The sequence below is a fragment of the Salvelinus fontinalis genome, chromosome 18, assembly GCF_029448725.1.
Source record: "Salvelinus fontinalis isolate EN_2023a chromosome 18, ASM2944872v1, whole genome shotgun sequence".
Classification (NCBI taxonomy): Eukaryota; Metazoa; Chordata; class Actinopteri; order Salmoniformes; family Salmonidae; genus Salvelinus; species Salvelinus fontinalis.
In genome coordinates, this window is record NC_074682.1 from 1916236 (window position 1) to 1937323 (window position 21088).

The 21088-nt window shown below is 42.3% G+C and overlaps 1 protein-coding gene across 1 annotated transcript in view; it reads right to left on the reverse strand.

Annotated features, from left to right (window-relative positions):
- Nucleotides 1-16516, reverse strand: part of fer1l4 (fer-1 like family member 4) — a 96033-nt gene extending 79517 nt beyond the window's left edge. The window contains exons 1-6 of the mRNA XM_055867834.1: nucleotides 16310-16516; nucleotides 13296-13351; nucleotides 6769-6857; nucleotides 693-792; nucleotides 412-506; nucleotides 169-210 (exon numbers count right to left, since the gene is read on the reverse strand). Of these exons, the coding sequence (XP_055723809.1) occupies nucleotides 169-210; nucleotides 412-506; nucleotides 693-792; nucleotides 6769-6857; nucleotides 13296-13351; nucleotides 16310-16388 (461 nt within the window). The 5' untranslated portion in view covers nucleotides 16389-16516. The remainder of the gene's footprint in view (nucleotides 1-168; nucleotides 211-411; nucleotides 507-692; nucleotides 793-6768; nucleotides 6858-13295; nucleotides 13352-16309) is intronic.
- Between the last annotated feature and the right edge of the window lie 4572 nt (nucleotides 16517-21088).

The window sequence follows — 21088 nt, forward strand, 5'->3', positions numbered from 1 at the left end:
TACAGGTGTCTGGACGAATGAACAAAATGTCTAAAACTTGAGAAATCGTCCACAGAAACTTTCCATATGACTAGAGTTCACTGAATGTGATCTAATCTCAGAATGGCATCAATCAATCAAATTTGAGCACTCCTCAATAATCTCTCAATTACAGTGTCTAGGACTTACCTAGGCTCAGCAAAACCTGAGTTTCTGATAACAAGGCCTGAGCTGAGAAAGGGGGAAAGGAGAGAAAATGAGAAGAGAGTTTGATATGTGACTTGAAGATTTTTTTTGAAATATAATGATATATTAATTCATCAACATTAGGAATAACATAACAACGTCGGTGAGTATGCAATCTGTTATCAAATATAGACAAATATGGTGGACGAAATGGTGCAGTATTCTACATACTATTCTTTCACTCACTCATCATTGTCTTCCACATTGAGGAATTCCTCACCCTCCCATCCACCGGCAGCACCTTGCACAGGGTGGTATCGTACGTCCAGCTCAATGTATATCTGAACACATGAAGTATATAAAAAAGGGCCTTTATAGATAAATAAACATGTGTGTGTGTGTGTGTATGTGTTGTGTATGTGTGTACCAGGATCGTACGTTTAAAAAATGCATTCTACAGTGAAGTGGAGGTTCATTCTCGGTAACCTCCCTGCAGAAGCCTCCACTGGTGTATGTGTTTGACTTACATTTGTCAGGCTGTGGTTGCTGTCTGTCAGTGGCTCTCGGAGTATCAGTCTCCCAGAGGTCACCACATGCTGGAGGCTGATGATTAATTTACCCAGGAGCCTGAGGGAGACATCACGGTCAAACAGCGTTGGACCACCCCTCCATATATGCATATTATATATATATCAATTGAATTAAACATTAGATTAAATTCAGCATTTGTCTTTTGTTGGGATTTATTTTTCCCCTCAGTGAAGAAAGGTTGGTCACAAACTCTACATACTGTAAGGTTGACAGGTTGGACAGCGGAGAGGTTTACTTGTGTGAGGAGGTGCCGGGGAGACAAAAAGCTGGTTACTCCTCCTTAAAACTCTCCTCCTGTCCATATAGATGCGTAAAGTGCGCACTGGACAAAAATGATAGAGCTGTTCTTCCTCCAGAGAGGAGAAAGGCGGTGGGTGAAAAGCATTCTAATCTGAAGCAATTGTAGGACAGTCTGTAGGGTAACCTTAGATAACCCCAGGGCAAATTGCAGACACGAGTGATGAACTGCATGCAGCTCACACACGTATTGATTTGCAGAAGTAAGGGCAAGTAGCAAAGCTGTTTTGAAAGAGAGGCACTCTCGCTTTCCATCGGCTCTAAAGGCCGCTGTGAAATACTGTAGCTTAGAGCACAATAGACAGGGGTGTGTGCTCAGTCCCATCCTGTACTGCTGTACTCCTTGTTTACACATGACTGCTGTGGCCAAGCACGACTCCAATATCCTCATTAAGTTTGCTGAGAACACAACAGTGGTAGGCCTGATAACCGACACCGTTGAGACAGCCTATAGGGAGGAGGTCAGAGACCTGGTAGTGTGGTGCCAGAACAACAACCTCTCCCTCAATGTGATCAAGACAAAGGAAATGATCACGGACTACAGGAAAAGGAGGGCCGAGCACGCCCCCATTCTCATCGACGGGACTGTAGTGGAGTAGGTTGAGAGTTTCAAGTTCCTTGGTGTCCACATCACCAACAAACTATCATGGGTCCTCAGATCCTCAAAAAGTTATACAGCTGCTCCATCGAGAGCATCCTGACTGGTTGCATCACCGCCTCAAAGTGCTACAAAGGGTAGTGCGTACGGCCCAGTACATCACTGGGGCCAAGCTTCCTGCAATTTAGGACCTCTATACCAGTTGGTGTCAGAGGAAGGCCCAAACATGTTTCAAAGACTCCAGTCACCCAAGTCATAGACTGTTCTCTCCGCTACCGCATGGCAAGCGGTACAAGAGCACGAAGTCTCGGTCCAAAAGGCTCCTTAACAGCTTCTACCCCGAAGCCATAGACTACTGAACATCTAATCAAATGGCTGTCTGGACTATTTGCATTGACCCCCCCCCCCCCCCCCCCTTTTTTTTACGCTGCTCCTACTCGCTGTTTATTATCTACAGTTGAAGTCGGAAGTTTACATACACCTTAGCCAAATACATTTAAACATTAGCCTGTCAGAAGCTTCTAAAGCCATGACATCATTTTATGGAATTTTCCAAGCTGTTTAAAGGCACAGTTAACTTTGTGTATGTAAACTTCTGACCCACTGGAATTGTGATACAGTGAATTATAAGTGAAATAATTTGTCTGCAAACAATTGTTGGAAAAATTACTTGTATCATGCACAAAGTAGATGTCCTAACCAACTTGCCAAAACTATAGTTGTTAACAAGAAATTTGTGGAGTGGTTGATAAACTAATTTTAATGACTCCAACCTAAGTGTATGTAAACTTCTGACTTCAACTGTATACATAGTAACTTTACCCCTACCTACATGTACATATTACCTCAAATACCTCGACTAACCCATAACCCCGCAAATTGACTTGACCACTTTACTTTTTCCACAGTTTGTTATGTTAAAGCCTTATTCTAAAATGTATTAAATTGTATATTTTCTTCATTAGTCTACACACAATACCCCATAATTACAAAAGAAAACCAGGTTTTTATACATTTTAGCACATTTATTATAAAATAAAAAATGAAATATCACATAAGTATTCAGACCCTTTACTCAGCACTTTGTTGAAGCACCTTTGGCAGCGATTACAGCATTGAGCCTTCTTGGGTATGACGCTACAGGCTTGGAACACCTGTATTTGGGAAGTTTCTCCCATTCTTCTCTGCAGATCTTCTCAAGCTCTGTCAGGTTGGATGTGGAGCGTTACTGCACAGCTATTTTCAGGTCTCTCCAGAAATGTGCGATCGGGCTCTTGCGTGGGCTATCAAGTGGGCTGTCATGTGCCTTTTACTGTGGAATGGCCTCCGTTTGGCCAATCTACCTTAAATGTTTGATTGGTGGAGTGCTGCAGGTATGGTTGTCCTTCTGGAAGTTTCTCCCATCTCCACAGAGGACCTCTAGAGCTCTGTCAGAGTGACCATCAGGTTCTTGGTCACCTCCCTGACCAAGGCCCTTCTCCCCCGATTGCTCAGTTTGGCCAGGTGGCCAGCTCTAGGAAGAGTCTTGGTGGTTCCAAACTTCTTCCATTTAAGAATGATGGAGGCCACTGTTTTCTTGGGGACCTTCAATGCTGCAGAAATGTTTTGGTACCCTTCCACAGATCTGTGCCTCGACACAATCATGTCTCCAAGCTCTACGGACAATTCCTTTGACCTCGTGGCTTGGTTTTTGCTCTAACATGCACTGTCAACTGTGGGACCTTATACTGTATAGACAGGTCATGTCCAATTAATTGAATTTACCACAGATGGGCTCCAATCAAGTTGAGGAAAATTCTCAAGGATGATGAATGGAAACAGGATGCACCTGAGCTCAAATTCGAGTCTCATAGCAAAGGGTCTGAATACTTATGTAAATAAGGTATATCTGGTTTTATTTTTAATACATTTGCTAAAATAAAAACTAGAAAACTGTTTTCGCTTTGTCATTATGGGGTATTGTGTGTAGATTGATGAAGATCTTTCTTTATTTAATCAGTTTTAGAATAAGGCTGAAATGTAACAAAATCTGGAAAAGGTCAAGGGGTCTGAATACTTTCCCAATGCTTTATATATAGCTCATTATTGTTATTTTATTGTGTTACATTTATTTACTTCAGTTTATGTAGTAAATATTTTCTTAACTAATTTTTCTTAAAACTGCATTGTAGGTAAATGGCTTGTAAGTAAGCATTTCACGGTAAGGTCTACTACACCTGTTGTATTCGGCTTGGGGTCCCATGGCGGGACTAAAGGCTTTATACTTGGCATAAACGATGCACACCCTTCATAAAATGGCATACAAGTGGATGTTTTCCTCCTGTATTGTTTTGTAAAAAGCATATCACTTCGGATACACAGCACTTATTGTCATACAGTGAACATGTGAAAGGGGCCCTGGCACCCACAACAACCTTAAGTGGCAGGCCTGACACATTTAGATTCATCCATTCACGGGCCAGGTCCATTTACATCATTTAAGTCATTTAGCAGACGCTCTTATCCAGAGCGACTTACAAATTGGAAAGTTCATACATATTCATCCTGGTCCCCCCTTGGGAATTGAAACCTGGTCCCCCCGTGGGAAATGAACCCACAACCCTGGCGTTGCAAGCGCCATGCTCTACCAACTGAGCCACACAGGTCCAGAGGGCTAGCTGATCTGGATGAGGATGGAAGATTTATCTAGTAGAAAAGGGGTGGTTTAATGGCGAACTGAACCCTGCATCCCCTCGCAATCGTGGATAGTGCACAGGGATGAACTGCACATGCGCATCCATTCTCCCTTTTGGCAGTGAGCGGTCCACAAGCTTGATGACAGAGATGGTGTGCTCCTACACTCTGGTGGCGTTCTAGAGATTAACCCTCTACATTTAAATAACTAGGCCCTTGGAGTAGGAACAGTGCTTGGTGACAACTGTGATGTTAGCCCAGCTAGTGTTAGCCTGGGGCTGTTTTAACATGCCCTTACCCATGGGCTTGAGCGTGGTAACACACAGCGTTTAATTTAGCTGAGCTAGCAGTATTTAGCTAGCTGTCAGCAGTCTGAGCTCTTTTATTCAATTACATATCCGAACTAGAGCAGCCCTTGACAGGGACTCTGTTGGTAAAAAAAAAGCTGTAGACTTTTTCCTCTAGCAGCACACTACAATGTGAGCAAGATTCAGGGTTATTGAACAAGACTTGGCCCTGCTCAATCCCCAGACATGAAATACAAAAGGGATATGAATCCTTGTCTGAAATCAAAGACCTGCATGCGCACGGACGAGGTGCAGGGTCCTTAGCCTTGTTAGAGTTGACTTGTGAATGGGGTGAGGGTAGCCATATAGCAGGGAGAAAGTTTGGTAGCTTTGTAAGCTAGCTGACATTAGCCGTGTGGGCTTTAGCCCATACAAGAAAGCTAAGCTAGTAGTGTGCTAGCAGAGGTAAACCGTGTGCGCATTTGGCCTAGCTTAAGCTAGCAGTGGCACAGCTCGCCTTGGTGCGTTAGCTAGCCTGTTTTTCGTAATCTCGTCAGACCAGATCACCGGGTGATGGGACTGGTTCCATTAGTAAGCACAAAGCAACTGATTGCTAGGTGAAATAAGTACGAGAGCTAAGCTATCAGTTGCTAGACAGCAGTTAGCTGGCTGATGTTAGCTGTGTGGGCTAGTAGCCTAGCTTAAGCCGCGGGAAAGCAACATGGATTGCATCTTCCTTCACTTTTGGAGTTTCTCTGACCTTATCACCATGAGGTGGGTCAGTCTAGTAAGCGCAAGGTTAGCTGTGAGGCTTTAGTTTTAGCTAAGCTGTTAGTTAATTAAACTGCTAGTAGCCTAGCTTGAGCTAGCACAAAGCTAGCCGAAGAAAGCCGCGTAGGTGGCGTCTTTCTCTGGTCTTGCATGTCCCTTTGACTGTAGCACCGGTTGGACAGGGCAGTTAGCACAAAATGAGTGAATGCTAGGTGCACTAAACAAGGGAGCTGGATAGTAATTCCACCATTGGTGGGTAGGACTAGCTAGAAGCGGTAACGTAAATTCACTCACTTTTGTACATCGTACAATTTACCTTATTTTAGCTCCCAAAAAACATAACTTTCCAGATCAACTGTAATGTCAATACCATTGTAAAGCACAATTTCTCCCCTTTCCAACAAAATCAATGTCGAGACCTCCACGCTGCCTGTTTCTGCATGATACAGGAAGGCAATGAGCTCCGTCGTGTCTTTTTAAAAATGGCGGGTGGGGAAGCAAAACTAATGCATAATATTGAGAAGGAGAGATGTCGTGTGGGGAAACGTCTTTTTTTCACTCGATCTGTCCAACTTATCACCTTATCGCCTCTAAAATGTAAATAAAACACTATAAAGAGTTTATATAATGTGTCAATATGAATTTGAATTGGGTTTTTAGGGCGATGCTAAAGTGATCTTCAGAAGTAAACAGTGGCTTTGAGAGTCCTGATCGCTTGCAGTGATGATGCAAAACATGACTAGGTATCCCCCCCCTTACCAATGTCACTGTCCATTTCTTGTTTTTAAACAATGAGAGAAGTGCTACACCTGGTGGAGAGAGATTGTAAGAAATAGTTGCCTTTTGCGTGCTGTATGTTACGGCATGACACATCACAATGTAACGGTCAGTTTTTTCAACTTTTCTCCAATACTACAGAACCATTACCATGTCGATCAACGCTTGAATAGAAGCGTAGTTCACACCCCAGATTTTGAAGTCAACACAGTCGCTACAGTCCCATTAGTTTTCTTTGCAGCCTCGTTTGAATGTCGCGGTTGCGCACATTTGTACGAAATGGGGTGAGTTTACGTTAGCTAGTTTGCCTTGACGAATTAGCTAGCTTGGTTAGCTCGCTTTGCAGTTTTAGCTAGCCTAGTTATCTTAACTTTGCAGTGTTAGCTAGCCTAGTTTCGAGAGCCTCTTTGTTTCACACGCAACGACTTATAAAGGAGGAGGGTCAGAAGGGTCCCTCCCGGTCGCAGCGCAGCCTGTCTGTCTTCGACAGAAGTGGTGATAGCCCAAAGAGAGATATTGTGAGATATCGAACAATTATTTGAAAGAGAACCACTATTGATATGTGTGGCCTTGCATTTCACAGTTACGTCATATGATCTGTAGACTGACCTGTTGCTGAAAACCTTGCTGCAGTTGTACACACTGACAGAGAGTACCTCGTGCTTGATGACCTTCCCATAGTGTGGCCACCTGAAGTGCTGCAGAAATGGAGACATTCAAGAGTAACAGCTGTTAGTAATTTGTGAGGGGGCGATATTCTCTCATCAATCACACATTTGCTTGCCCTTTCCAGTATCCCAGGACAGAAGTGAACTTTGTATTTTGTAAACAAAACACTTAAAAGTCACTGATGACATCTGTATTTAAAGTTTTGCTAAAGAGGGACCAACATGATTGGAATTTCTGCAAAACTTTTCAGGCATTAGTTCATTGTTGTTCCGCTGTAAATATATTTGTAAAAAAACTGTTCACGAAAACAGTAACACCATAAAAATGGGATCATGCATGTGTCTGTTCAAATTGTATAATAGCATCAATCAAACATCATTGGCAGTCGCTAACTGCCACTAACTAACCCTCAACAACTGCGAATGCAAACAAGAAACTGAAACTGTTTCTTTACGAGGGACATGGAGACTCCTGATGTTGATTCAGTACCACCTTCCATTTGTGTTTGTGAAAGGTTAACCCCAGTCTCTCTCTCTCTCTGTCTGTATTGGTGTGTGCATGCTTGTGTCACCCAGTGCCACTGTGAGCGTAACACCCGTGTTTGCTATGTGTGGAGAATGTCCACCCATTACCAGTAAGGTAAATGACAACTTGATGACTCACACAGAGAAGAGCCTTGAGCTCCATCCAACCTACAAGTAGTGATAGCATTGCTAATAAAAGATCATACAAAGAACCTGGAGAAGTAAGAAGAGAGAGAGCAAGCTGTTCCTGGGGCTCTGTTCACAAACACAAAAAGACCCCACAGACCTCCAGGACATTAACACAATTAAACCCAACCAAATAATGAGAAAACAAAAAGATAATTACTTGACACATTGGAAAGAATTAACAAAAAAACTTAGTCAACTAGAATCCTATTTGGCCCTAAACAGAGAGAATACCTGACCACTGTGATTGACCAAAACTTAAGGAAAGCTTTGACTATGTACAGACTCAGTGAGCATAGCCTTGCAACGGAGAAAAGCCACCGTAGGCAGACCTGGCTCCCAAGAGAAGACAGGCCATGTGTACACTGCCCACAAAATGTGGTGGAAACAGCTGCAGTTCCTAACCTCCTGCCCAATGTATGACCATATCAGAGACACATATTTCCCTCATATTACAAAGAGCCACAAAGAATTAAAAAACAAACCCCATTTTGATAAACTCCCATAGTGCCATCACGGCAGCAAGATTTGTGACCTGTTCACACAAGAAATTGGCAACCAGTGAAGAACAAACACCATTGTAAATACAGCTTGATGCTGCTTTCCAATACTTTTTGATGTCATGATGACCAATGCTTAAAACCTCTTAAGGATCGGATCCATTTTTTTTAATTTTCCGCCAAAATGACATACCCAAATCTAACTGCCTGTAGCTCAGGACCTGAAGCAAGGATATGCATATTCTTCAAATCAAATCAAATTGTATTAGTCACATGTGCCGAATACAACAGGTGTAGACCTTACAGTGAAATGCTTACTTACGAGCCCCTAACCGATAGTACAGTTTTAAAAAATACGGATAAGAATAAGAGATAAAAGTAACAAGTATGAATATTCTTGATACATTTTGAAAGGAAACACTTTGAAGTTTGTGGAAATGTGAAATTAATGTAGGATAATATAACACATTAGATCTGGTAAAAGACAATATAATACAAAGAAAAAAAATATATATATATATTTTTTTGTACCATCATCTTTGAAATGCAAGCGAAAGGCCATAAAGTATTATTCCAGCCCAGGCGCAATTTAGATTTTGGCCACTACATAGCAGCAGTGTATGCGCAAAGTTTTAGACTGATCCAATGAACGATTGCATACATGTTCAAAATGTTGTATAAAGACGGCCCAAATGTGCCTAATTGATTTATTGTTCAAGTTCATAATTGCACACTCTCCTCAAACAATAGCATGGTATTCTTTCACTGTAATAGCTACTGTAAATTGGACAGTGCAGTTAGATTAACAGTCAGATATGTAATAATATCCCCATGTAGACTAGACAACCCGCACAGCCTACCCGCACTGTATCTGCGGGCTACTGTCTAGAGCGCAAGTGCCAAGACCAGAGTAGGCACATTTGCTATTTAATGCAACCGTTTTTGTGACAAAACTATCGGTAGACTTTAAAATACAATGGAAGCATATCGAACGTAACGCACTGATTTTATCTGCAACAAGTTCATTTGGTGGAAAGTGCTCATATTTTCTTTATGCAGATTCGAGAATATTCTCATGAAAATCCGTCGCCAATTGGATGGAAAGCTACTGACTTCCAAACCATGTACATAAACCTTCACTAGCCCTCATGCCAGTATTTATTTATACAGCTTCCGTTTGGGTAATGTCTCATATGTCCACCTTGATTACGGTTCTGCAGCACTGACAGCTGTGTTGTTGACATGACAACTGGGCCGGAGTTCCGAACCTTTGAATGGATCATGTGACAAAACATTCGTTTTGATTGGCTGTTGCTTGCAATTAGTTGCACAAATCCAAAGTGGACTTGTGATGTTTGTTTGTGTGTCTTCAGATCAGAGGGAGCAGGCGCTCCGTGCGATGTAACTTGGGGAAAGACCTGCATCTTGCTTTGCGCTTAGGTACAGGGCTCCATTGAGGGGAGATTTCTGTGGTAGTGTTAAGTGTGGAGGTGGAACAATTCAAGTTGAAGATTCCTGATGTTGGTGATGCCCACCGTTTGACCCGGTGGGGAGCATGGTGAAACAGAGGAGTCACTGGCAGTCCTTTTGAGTTTTGAGTCAGTCTTTACCAGAAGAGGTCACGTTAGGACATATCAATTATCCTATTAAAGCTTTTGTGGCGAATCCACTGCGCTGTTTCAGGGCAACGTTTATGGTCATGTCACAGGAGTGTGTAGGAGGGAGATTCTAAGATGTGGGAAGTGTGCAGGAGGGCATGGGATAGAGGACTGTGTAGACTCGGTGGATAAATTTGTGTGTGTCAACTGCACATGTTGCTGGGGATCGGAAGTTATCGGAGCGAGAGAGGCAGGTTGAGGTGGCTAAAGTCAGAGTAGTGCAAAAAGTGCTGAAGCAGTGATGAAAGTAGAGGATGATACGTCAAGGGTGAGGGATTCTGAGAGGATCCCTGTGAATAGTAGATCTGTGCGAACACAGAGGGATAAGCCAATGAGTGAAATATGCTTCAGTAAGGTTGGCTTCTTAGCGTTTATAGCAGGAATGGAACTTAAATCACAGAAACTAGGTGTTGTTGTGGCAGCTGCAGAGAAGTACTTGGGGGTATGTTGTTGGAATTTATATGTTTAAATGAATGATTAGAATATTCCACCCTGAAACTATATAATTGTATGTAATTGATTAGAATCATTAATGAAATACATTAGAATCATCAAATTATTATTAATGATGGGTGTAGTCTTAGTCAGTAAAATTATAATAAATGATATGTGTAGTTTTAGTCAGAATTAGGGTAAAACAATATATCTGTACAATACGTCTCTAAGGTGTTCTAGACACAGACTGTCTGAGCAAGATTCGGTGCCGACCTTGGCTAGGGGCCACTGAGAGATTTGGGAGAGGACAGGGAGTGCTTCTCACGGTCCCTAATCTTTGTCGGCTGGGTATTGATACAGTATGTGCGTAGGATACCTACTGTTTGTGTGCAAATGTGTGTGCGTATGAATTCTGTTTGTGTGCAAAAGTATTTGCGTAAGGAGCTAGTATAAAATTAATGGTTTTGTACAACGAGGGAGCACGCCCGTGAATAAACATTTTGACTATCATAGCAGGGGTCTCCGTCTGTTTAATTTCAACCAGTATCTTACAAATTCTGGGTCGCAGACTGAGTAGTTAATTGAATTGGGTTTATAAACACTGAGAACATAATTATCGTGACAGGGTACAAGATTTTAATTAAGAAGAGTTACAGAGTGTGTTGAGTGGTAGTGTCCTGTCCTCTCAGACCATTGGCCTGGGGTAGGATCAGGTTAAAGTAGTGGAACTAGTTGCCCAAAGTTGAAAAGTTTCAACTGAATCCAACCAAGTTGCAGATAATTTGCTTATTAGTTGCAGGGGGGTGTTTCACATAGCAATCAAAAAGCAACTACATTTGTGTGCAAGTTGCGTCGTGTAATATCCTCGATGTTCACCAGCTGCTTATGCGTTTTGTTCTGCCAGATGTCTAACCCACATTTTCCGTACGACGCACATGCTTTGCTTATCAACTAGCTAAATGCTAGCTAGTTGGAGTCTGTGTGTGTATATCCGTTTGTACCACCGCAGGGTAAAACAATGCACAAGTTGAAAATATTGAATTCATGCAGGCACAGAAAGCACCGCGACTAGTGCTACGTAGCATTTTGGACTGCTCCATTGACAATGAATGACTTCCACCTGAAGGCAAAGAGTTGGATGCATCTGGTGGACATGAGGCGTTAGGGATAATCAACGAGGGGCTGGCTATGTGTTCTATGGAAAATAATGAACCATTTGGAAGGTGTTCCACAACACTATAACGGAGTGGAACTAACTTTCCACAGAAGTTGCATTATTTTCCAGAGAACGCATAGAGCCCCGAGTTGATTATCCTCATTATACCATGGCTATAATTGAACACATTTGCTGCAAGAATTTTTTTATTTTGCAGGTAAAAATGTGTTCAACATCCACTGAAGTAGGTAGCAGGTTCACTAGAGAGCTAGCTACAGTAGTTGTTTTGGTAACCAAACCATCAGTCCTAGCTTGCTATTATGGAAATTGAATTCAACAATGCCAATAATGTTTTCAATCCGACTTTTGCTTTCAAAAGCAGCTTAAACATAGAACATGTAAGATTGAACTAAAGCCATTGAATTCTACCGTGCTGATATACTGTGCGTTATCGGGAAATATTGCATGCTCTAGAATTCCCTTCAAGCCAATCAGAAACGAGTATTCAACAATACCATGATATAATTATGTGATAAAGCCCGAAAAGCAGGTGTTTGGTTGGATATATTGGCACGGGTGTGCGGCAAACCGTGCCAATATATCCTCCAAACACCAGCTCCAAGGGCATTATCACTTTTATACAACGGGTTACCAATATATTCAAATAATGATAGACATATTTTCATTAAAAACGTTATTTTGATAAATGTATTCATACTATTCGATGTATTCATACATACATCCGTCCACAATATATAGTCCCGACACAAATCTAGGGTTGCTACCCAAGCCGGCTGGTTGCCAGAGAAGCGACCCAGTCTTTCAGTCTTTTTGTTCTGTATCCATGGACTGTATCCCAGTCGTTCGTTCTAAATCTTGGCTAAAAATTCCATTGATATACTTGCTGGCAAAGTTCTTATCCCTTGCTTGGTAGCTAGCCAACCACGGCTAACTTAGTCACGTCAAAAAGTACAGCCAGAATAACAGCAAAGTAGCTGCATTTGCATTTGTTTAAACTGTTTTCTAGTGACATTTATTTGGATACATCCATTACAATGAGCTAATGAGGCGCAATTTCGCCTGCCGTAGAAAATCTGCTCATTCGTCAGGACACTGTTGTTCCGAGGAGCTAGCCAACAACACAGCTAACACAATCACTTCAAACTGATGCTGGAGACTGCAAACTAGTTACACTTTGTTTCACTTGACCTTTTTTCAATTTACATTTATTTGTATATATCCATAAAAATTATGCCTGTTGATTCATGATTTCGACTGGCTGAGAAACGCTGCCTGCATGTCTCGTCCCGACTCGTTCATTACTATGGGACAGCTGGAGATCGAATTTGAATCTTGAAACAATGTTGAAAATGTCGGAGATAGACAGCAAGTTTTATACAAATCCGCTGTTGAAAACTAAATATTAGTCTAAAATAAGTGTTAGATCATGTCTATATGTTTTTTATAGTGGAGATCAAGTTAATAAATTGCTTGGCTGATGGATTAAGCTGTATTTTGAGGCTTAAAACTAAGACGTTTTGTGGTTGGAATTGCAGTATTTATTTTGTTTGAGAATTAAAACGTGAGCTAGCAACTTTTGACAAACTGGTTTCGTCTGGACAAGCAAATGGTTGCTTAGCGCAACCAGATACCAACGTGTTCTGTGGAGAAAAAAAGTGATGAGTTCAAATATTTTTGGATAATCGATGTTTATATTTAACGATGGCAGAAAGGCCAGTCTCTTTGACACATGACATGGATTACAGGGAGTGGATAAGCTAAAGAGACTGGTACCTACTGTAGGCTTGGGGTTGGGGTCAATTCGAATTGAAGTCCATTTAGGAAGTCAACTGAAATTCCGTTACAATAATTGAAAAAGGCATCTCTTTTTAATAAACTGAAAAGGAGATTTAAAAAATGTTTTGAAAATCCTGAATTGAATGATTCCAAGTCAAATTGACTACAACCCTGATACTGGGCCAAATATTTAATTCAAGAAGGATCTTACCTCATTGAAAATGGCTAAATTTTCACACTGAAGAATCTTGGTTTTGTGGGTAAAACCTAGAAAATGGATAAATATGCTGAGAAGACTGGAGACATATTACACACACTGTATGAATATACTGTAGGACAGAAAACAAACAGTAGACATAATTACACTGGAAAAACTCGAAAATAAGTATATTAACCACCGTAGTTTTAATAAGACACTGTTTTCTTGTAAGTAATTGAATGGGTAGTTCTTGAATTGCAGTGGCATTTGCGTCCCCCTCCTTTGCAACCATGAAACACACTTTAAAATGGCAAATAGTTACACATCATACATGTTTTTGTTTATATTTAACTGTTTACCATTGATACAACATAATGAAGGTCCTTGAAACTACAAAACATTATGATTTACTTAAGGTACTTGGCTCATCCCAGTAGTAATCCAGTACAGTTGTACTGACATTAGGGAATTTATAGTATATCTATCATTTTGAATGCAAGAAAGTAAGTATTGTACAGATCAATAAAAACAAAATCCTATTAAAAATACCTTTGTTTAAAAAATATAAATCATCCCTTAATTTTGTTGTTGGTGTTATCGCCTTGAAAATCACCTATTACAAAGATATACAAGGACCTTGAGTGGCAAACTGTTATCGGGGGAGGTGTCTATATTAAAGAGGATTATTAGCTAATCGCATTGATCATTTGATGTCTTAATTGATTGCCATTGGTATAACTCAATTTAAATGAAGGGAAATTACATTGTGAGCAAAATTCTTAATCATATCACTCTATTAAATTATTTTTAAGTGGTTAATGACCTTAGGTTTGATCGTCATTTAAAGGGGCAATCTGCTATCTACATAAATGTTCTGAGTTTTAAATGAATGATACAGTTGAAGTCAAAAGTTTACATACACCTTAGGCAAATACATTTAAACTAAGTTTTTCACAATTCCTGACATTTCATCCTAGTAAATAATCCCCTGTCTAGGTCAGTTAAGATCACCATTTTATTTTAAGAATGTGAAATGTCAGAATAATAGTAGCGATCATTATTTCTTTCCTTTTTTATTCTTTCATCACATTCCCAGTGGGTCAGAAGTTTACATACACTCAATTAGTATTTGGTAGCATTCCCTTTAAATTGTTTAACTTGGGTCAAACGTTTTGGTTAGCCTTCCACAAGCTTCCCACAATAAGTTGGGAGAATTTTGTCCCATTCCTCCTGACAGAGCTGGTGTAACTGAGTCTAATCTTCTATAGCACAGGTGTCAAACTCATTCCACGGGGGGCCGAGTGTCTGCGGGTTTTCGCTCCTCCCTTATACTTGATTGATGAATTAACATCACTAATTAGTTAGGAACTTCCCACACCTGGTTGTCTAGGGCTTTATTGAAAGGAAAAACCAAAAACCTGCAGACACTAGGCCCTCCGTGGAATGAGTTTGACACCCCTGTTCTATAGGATTGAGGTCAGGGCTCTGTGATGGCCACTCCAATATCTTGACTTTGTTGTCCTTAAACCATTTTGCCACAACTTTGGAAGTATGCTTGGGGTCATTGTCCATTTGGAAGACCCATTTGCAACCAAGCTTTAACTTCCTGACTGATGTCTTGAGATGTTGCTTCAATATATCCACATACTTTTCCTCCCCCATGATGCCATCTATTTTGTGAAGTGCACCAGTCCCTCCTGCAGCAAAGCACCCCTACAACATGATGCTGCCACCCCCGTGCTTCACGGTTGGGAAGGTGTTCTACAGCTGGCAAGCCTCCCCCTTTTTCCTCCAAACACAATGATGTGTTTTTGTTTCATCAGACTAGAGGACATTTATCCAAATAGTACGATCTTTGTGCAGTTGCAAACCGTAGTCTGGCTTTTTATGGCGGTTTTGGAGCAGTGGCTTCTTCCTTGCTGAGCGGCCTTTCAGGTTGTGTCGATATAGGACTCGTTTTACTATGGATATATACTTTTCTACCCGTTTCCTCCAGCATCTTCATAAGGTCCTTTGCTGTTGTTCTGGGAATGATTTGCACTTTTCGCACCAAAGCACGTTCATCTCTAGGAGACAGAACGTGTCTCCTTCCTGAGCGGTATGGCGGCTGTGTGGTCCCATGGTGTTTATACTTGTGTACTAGTGTTTGTACAGATGAACGTGGTACCTTCAAGCATTTGTAAATTGCTCCCAAGGATGAACCAGACTTGTGGAGCTCTACAATTTTTTTCTGAGGTCTAGGCTGATTTCTTTTGATATTCCCATGATGTCAAGCAAAGAGGCACCAAGTTTGAAGGTAGGCCTTGAAATACATCCATGGGTACACCTCCAATTGACTCAAATGATGTCAATTAGCCTGTCAGAAGCTTCTTAAGTCATGACATCATGTTCTGTAATTTTCCAAGCTGTTTAAAGGCAGTCAACTTAGTGTATGTAAACTTCTGACTAACTGGAAATGTGATACAGTGAGTTATAAGTGAAATCTGTCTATAAACAATTGTTGGAACAATTACTTGTGTCATGCACAAAGTAGATGTCCTAACCGACTTGACAAAATGACAGTTTGTTAACAAGAAATTTGTGGAGTGGTTTAAAAACGAGTTTTTTGTAAACTTCCGACTTCAACTGTATATAGCCATTGATTCTTAAACAATATAACTTAGTTCAACTGTCTAACTTGATCAGAACCCAAAAGCTTGTGGATAAGTTGCATTCACTCCATTGTTAACAATGTAATTATAAACAAACACTTTATGGCTTCAAATGTCACCAGAATTCAAGAACAACTGTAATACACTTGTGGATCTACAAGATTACTAAATGTACACCACCACCCAATATGAAACTATCCTCTTTCATCTAGTTAAACCTCAGGTTTCATATCCAGGTAAAGCAAACATTTACTTTCATGTCAATCAAATACAATAAATGTTCAGAGGATAAGTTGCATTCATGGCAAACAATCACATCAAACATATTCATGAAAGATGAATCCCTGAAAGCTCAAAATAACTGCACGTATGTACCTCTAAAGGATAACTCCACTTTTCGATCATACGTCCCAGGTAAATTGGTGATCCTCTTCAGGTTGACAGTGATAGACATGTTTCTGTTTGAGTATGTAACTGTATCCAATAGATATCATCGTACAGCTCTGATCTGTTTCAGTGTGGAGACCAGTAGCTCACATGCTGTCAACTGAACCTCGAACAAAATCTCCTATCCACATAGGTGTTGATTCAATGAGGGACTATAACGGTGTATTTTTTCTAAAGGGGAAGTTCCTGATGTTTGAGGAATGTGAGGTAGGAGTTGCCCAGCCTGGTTAGTCACAATCAGACAGAACACATAGGCTACGTTTACACAGGCAGCACAATTCTGATCTCTTGCTCAATTATTGACACAAGAGCTGATCTGATCAAAAGACCAAATAGTAATAAAAAAAAGGTACCGAATTGGGCTGCCTGCCTGTGTAAACCTTGAGGGTCTGTCCATGTCAACTGGATTCCAAATAATGTTTTTAGAATAAATTAAGTTGCTCATATTAGAACAACTGGTGTAAACACATAAAAACATTTTTTTTTAAAGTTATGACTGGAGATACAGCTTCCTTCGCCTCAAGGCTTGAGTTCATAAATATACTCAACAAAAATATAAACGCAACATGCAGCAATTTCAAATATTTTAATGAGTTACAGTTCATTAAAGGAAATCAGTCAATTTAAATAAATGCATTAGGTCCTACGCTATGAATTTCACATGACTGGGCAGGGGTAGGCCCACCCACTTGGGAGCCAGGTCCACCTACTGGCCCAGCCAATCAGAATAGGTTTTTCCCCACAAAAGGGCTTTATTACAGACAGAAATACTCCTGAGCACCCCCACTTCCCCTCTTCAGACAATCCCGTAATTCTCTGGCAATAACTCTGGTGGACATTCCTGCAGTCAGCATGCCAATTGCAAGCTCCATCAAAACTTGAGACATCTGTAGCATTGTGTTGTGTGACGACAACTGCACACTTGAGTGGCCTTTTATTGTCCCAAGCACAAAGTGCACCTGTGTAATGATTATGCTGTTTAATTGGCTTCTTAGTATGCCACACTTGTAAGGTGGATGGATTATTTTTGTAAAGGTCAAATACTCACTAACGGGGATGTATAAAAATTGACAAAATGAGAGAAATAAGTATTGGAATGGAATATGGAAAATATGGAAAATGTCTGGCCCACGCACCAGCTCTCCTGTGGTAGCCCCTCGCACCAGTCCTCCGGTGCCGGTGCCACGAACCAGGCCTCCAGTTCCAGCACCTGGCACTCGCCTTGAGGTGCGTGTCCCCAGCCCAGTACCACCAATGCCAACATCACGCACCAGGCTTCCTGTGCGTCTCCAGAGCCCTGTACGCCCTGTTTCTCCTCCCCGCACTCGCCCTGAGGTGCATGTCCTCAGCCCGGTTCCACCAGTTCCGGCACATCGCACCAGGCCTACTGTGCGCCTCCAGGGTCCAGTATGCCCTGTTCCTGCTCCCGTCTGTACAGCGCCGCCTGAGCTGCCCGTCTGTCCAGCGCCGTCTGAGCCGCCCGTTTGTCCAGCGGCGTCCGAGCCGCCCGTCTGTCCAGCGCCGTCTGTCCAGCGCCGCTAGAGCCGCCCGTCTGTCCTGAGCCGCCAGAGCCGCCCGTCTGTCCTGAGCCGCCAGAGCCGCCCGTCTGTCCTGAGCCGCCAGAGCCGCCCGTCTGTCCTGAGCCGCCAGAGCCGCCCGCCAGTCAGGAGCCGCCCGCCAATCAGGAGCCGCCAGAGCCGTCCGTCAGTCAGGAGCCGCCAGAGCCGCCCGCCAGTCAGGAGCCGCCAGAGCCGCCCGCCAGTCAGGAGCCGCCAGAGCCGCCCGCCAGTCAGGAGCCGCCAGAGCCGCCCGCCAGTCTGGAGCTGCCTTTCAGTCCGGAGCTGCCCCTCAGTCCTGAGCTGCCCCTCAGTCCTGAGCTACCCCTCAGTCCTGAGCTACCCCTCAGTCCTGAGCTACCCCTCAGTCCTGAGCTACCCCTCAGTCCTGAGCTACCCCTCAGTTCGGAGCTGTCCTTCAGTCCGGAGCTGCCCCTCAGTCCGGAGCTGCCCCTCAGTCCGGAGCTTCCCCTCAGTCCGGAGCTGCCCCTCTGTCCAGTGGCGCTCTCTACGATGGTCTTCAGTCCCGCTGCGAGGGTCCCCGCTCCAGAGGCGCCACCAAAGCGGGTAATGACTATGGTGGAGTGGGGTCCACGTCCCACACCCGAGCCGCCGCCGTAAGAAGGCCCACCCGGACCCTCCCCTTCTTTGTTTACTAGTCTAGGTGTTTGTATGACTATGGTTGCCTAGATTAGTTCTCAATTAGAGGCAGCTGTTTATCGTTGTCTCTGATTGGGAACCATATTTAGGCAGCCATATTCCGTTGGGTATTTCGTGGGTTATTGTCTATGTGTAAGTTGCCTGTGTCTGCACTTTTCGTATATAGCTTCACGTTCGTTTTGTTGTTTTTTGTATAGTTTGTCAAGTGTTCTTCGTTTCGGTAAATAAATAGAAGAATGTATTACTATCACGCTGCGCCTTTGTCCTCCTCTCTTCCTCCAAACGACGAACGTGACACATATTCATAGCAGCACTGATTTGGGTGATTGAGCTACTGTGGAATTACAAGTCAGTAAGTGCTTTTTTCTAATCTAATGGGTACATCACTGTCTACAGCCTTAATCAAAAATGTATTAAATTGTTCCCCCCCCCCCTCAAACTACACACAATACCCCATAACGACAAAGCAAAAACAGGCTTTTAGAAATTTTTGCAAATGTATTACAAATAAACTGAAATATTACATTTACATAAGTATTTAGACCCTTTACTCAGCACTTTGTTGAAGCATCTTCGGCAGCGATTACATATGAGACTCCTTGGGTATGACCCTACAAGCTTGGCACACCTGTATTTGGGGAGTTTCTCCCATTCTTCTGTGCAGATCTTCTCAAGCTCTGTCAGGTTGGATTGGGAGTGTAGCTGTGTAACAGTTTAACTTTACGTCCGTCCCCTCGCCCCGAACCGGGCGCGAACCAGGGACCCTCTGCACACATCAACAACAGTCACCCACGAAGCATCGTTACCCATCACTCCACAAAAGCCGCGGCCCTTGCAGAGCAAGGGGAACCACTACTTCAAGGTCTCAAAGCGAGTGATGTCACCGATTGAAACGCTATTAGTGCTTACCACCACTAACTAGCTAGCCATTTCACATCGGTTACACAGGGAACTGTTGATGGAATTTATAGGTTTAAATTAATGATTAGAATACTCCACCCTGAAACCATATAATTGTATGAAATTGATTAGAATCATAATTAATTAATGATGGGTGTGGTTTTAGTCAGTAGAATTATATATCTGTGAGTGTAGTTTTTAGTCAGAATTAGGGTATAACAATATATCGGTACAATATGTCTATTATAGTATCTTAAAAACAGACTGAGCAAGATTCGGTGCCGACCTTGGCTGGGGGCCAGAGTACTTCCCAGGGTCTTCCTATCGTGAGGGAGGACGGGGAGTGATTCTCACGGACTCCCCTAATCTTTGTCGGCTGGGTAGCAGGACAGTGTATGTGCGTATAAATTCTGTTTGATTGCAAGAGTATGTGCGTAAGGAGCTGGTATAAAATGAATGGTTTTGTACAACTAACCAGCGCTCTCTTGAATATACCTTATTGACTATTTTAGCTGGGCCTCCATCTGTTTCATTTCAATCAGTATCTTACAAATCCTGATTAGCAGACTGAGTAGTTAATCGAAGTTCAGTTTATGAACATCGAGAACATAATTCTCTTGACAGGAACCAAGTCAAAGGTCAAGGTCATAGAGGTGTCCTCATACAGGGAAGTGGACTGTAATTCCCCTGGATGCTGATCCACTTACATGGTGGAAGACCAAAGAGTTAATATACCCTCATGTTGCCCTGGCTGTACCTGGGACCTCTGTCCCTAGCAAAAGTATTCTCCACAGCTGCTGACATTGTCACAGCAAGTCAATCTGTGCTCACTGCAGATTTGTATTTGTAATGGATCCCCATCAGCTGCCACTCTTCCTGGGGTCCAACAAAATTAAGGCAGTTTATACAATTTTTAAAACATTACAATACATTCAGATTTCACAACATACCACATATCTACAGTACTAAATCCATGTACCTGTATAGAGCGTATGTTATCTCGTGTCTGTGCCAATGTTTGTGTTCACAGTCCCTGCTGTTCCATAAGTTGTTATATCTGTTTTTTAAATCAAATTTTACTGCTTGCATCAGTTAATAGATGTGGAATAGAGTTCCAAGTAGTCATGGCTCTATGTAGTACTGTGTGCCTCCCATAGTCTGTTCTGGACTTGGAAACTGTGAAGAGACCTCGTGGCATGTCTTGTGGGGTATGCTTGGCTGCTCGAGTTTTGTGCTAGTAGTTCAGACAGACAGCTCCGTGCATTCAACATGTCAATACCTCTCATTAATAAAAGTAGTGATGAAGTCAATCTCTCCTCCACTTTCAGCCAGGAGAGATTGACATGCATATTATTAATATTAGCTCTCCGTGTACATCCATGCTGCCCTGTTCTGAGCCAATTGCAATTTTCCTAAGTCCTTTTTTGTGGAACCTTACCACACGACTGAACAGTAGTCAAGGTGCTACAAAACTAGGGCCTGTAGGACCTGCCTTGTTGATAGAGTTGTTAACAAGGCAGAGCATCGCTTTATTATAGACAGACTTCTCCCCATCTTAGACAATCTAGGGTTAGTCCAAGCAGTTTAGTCA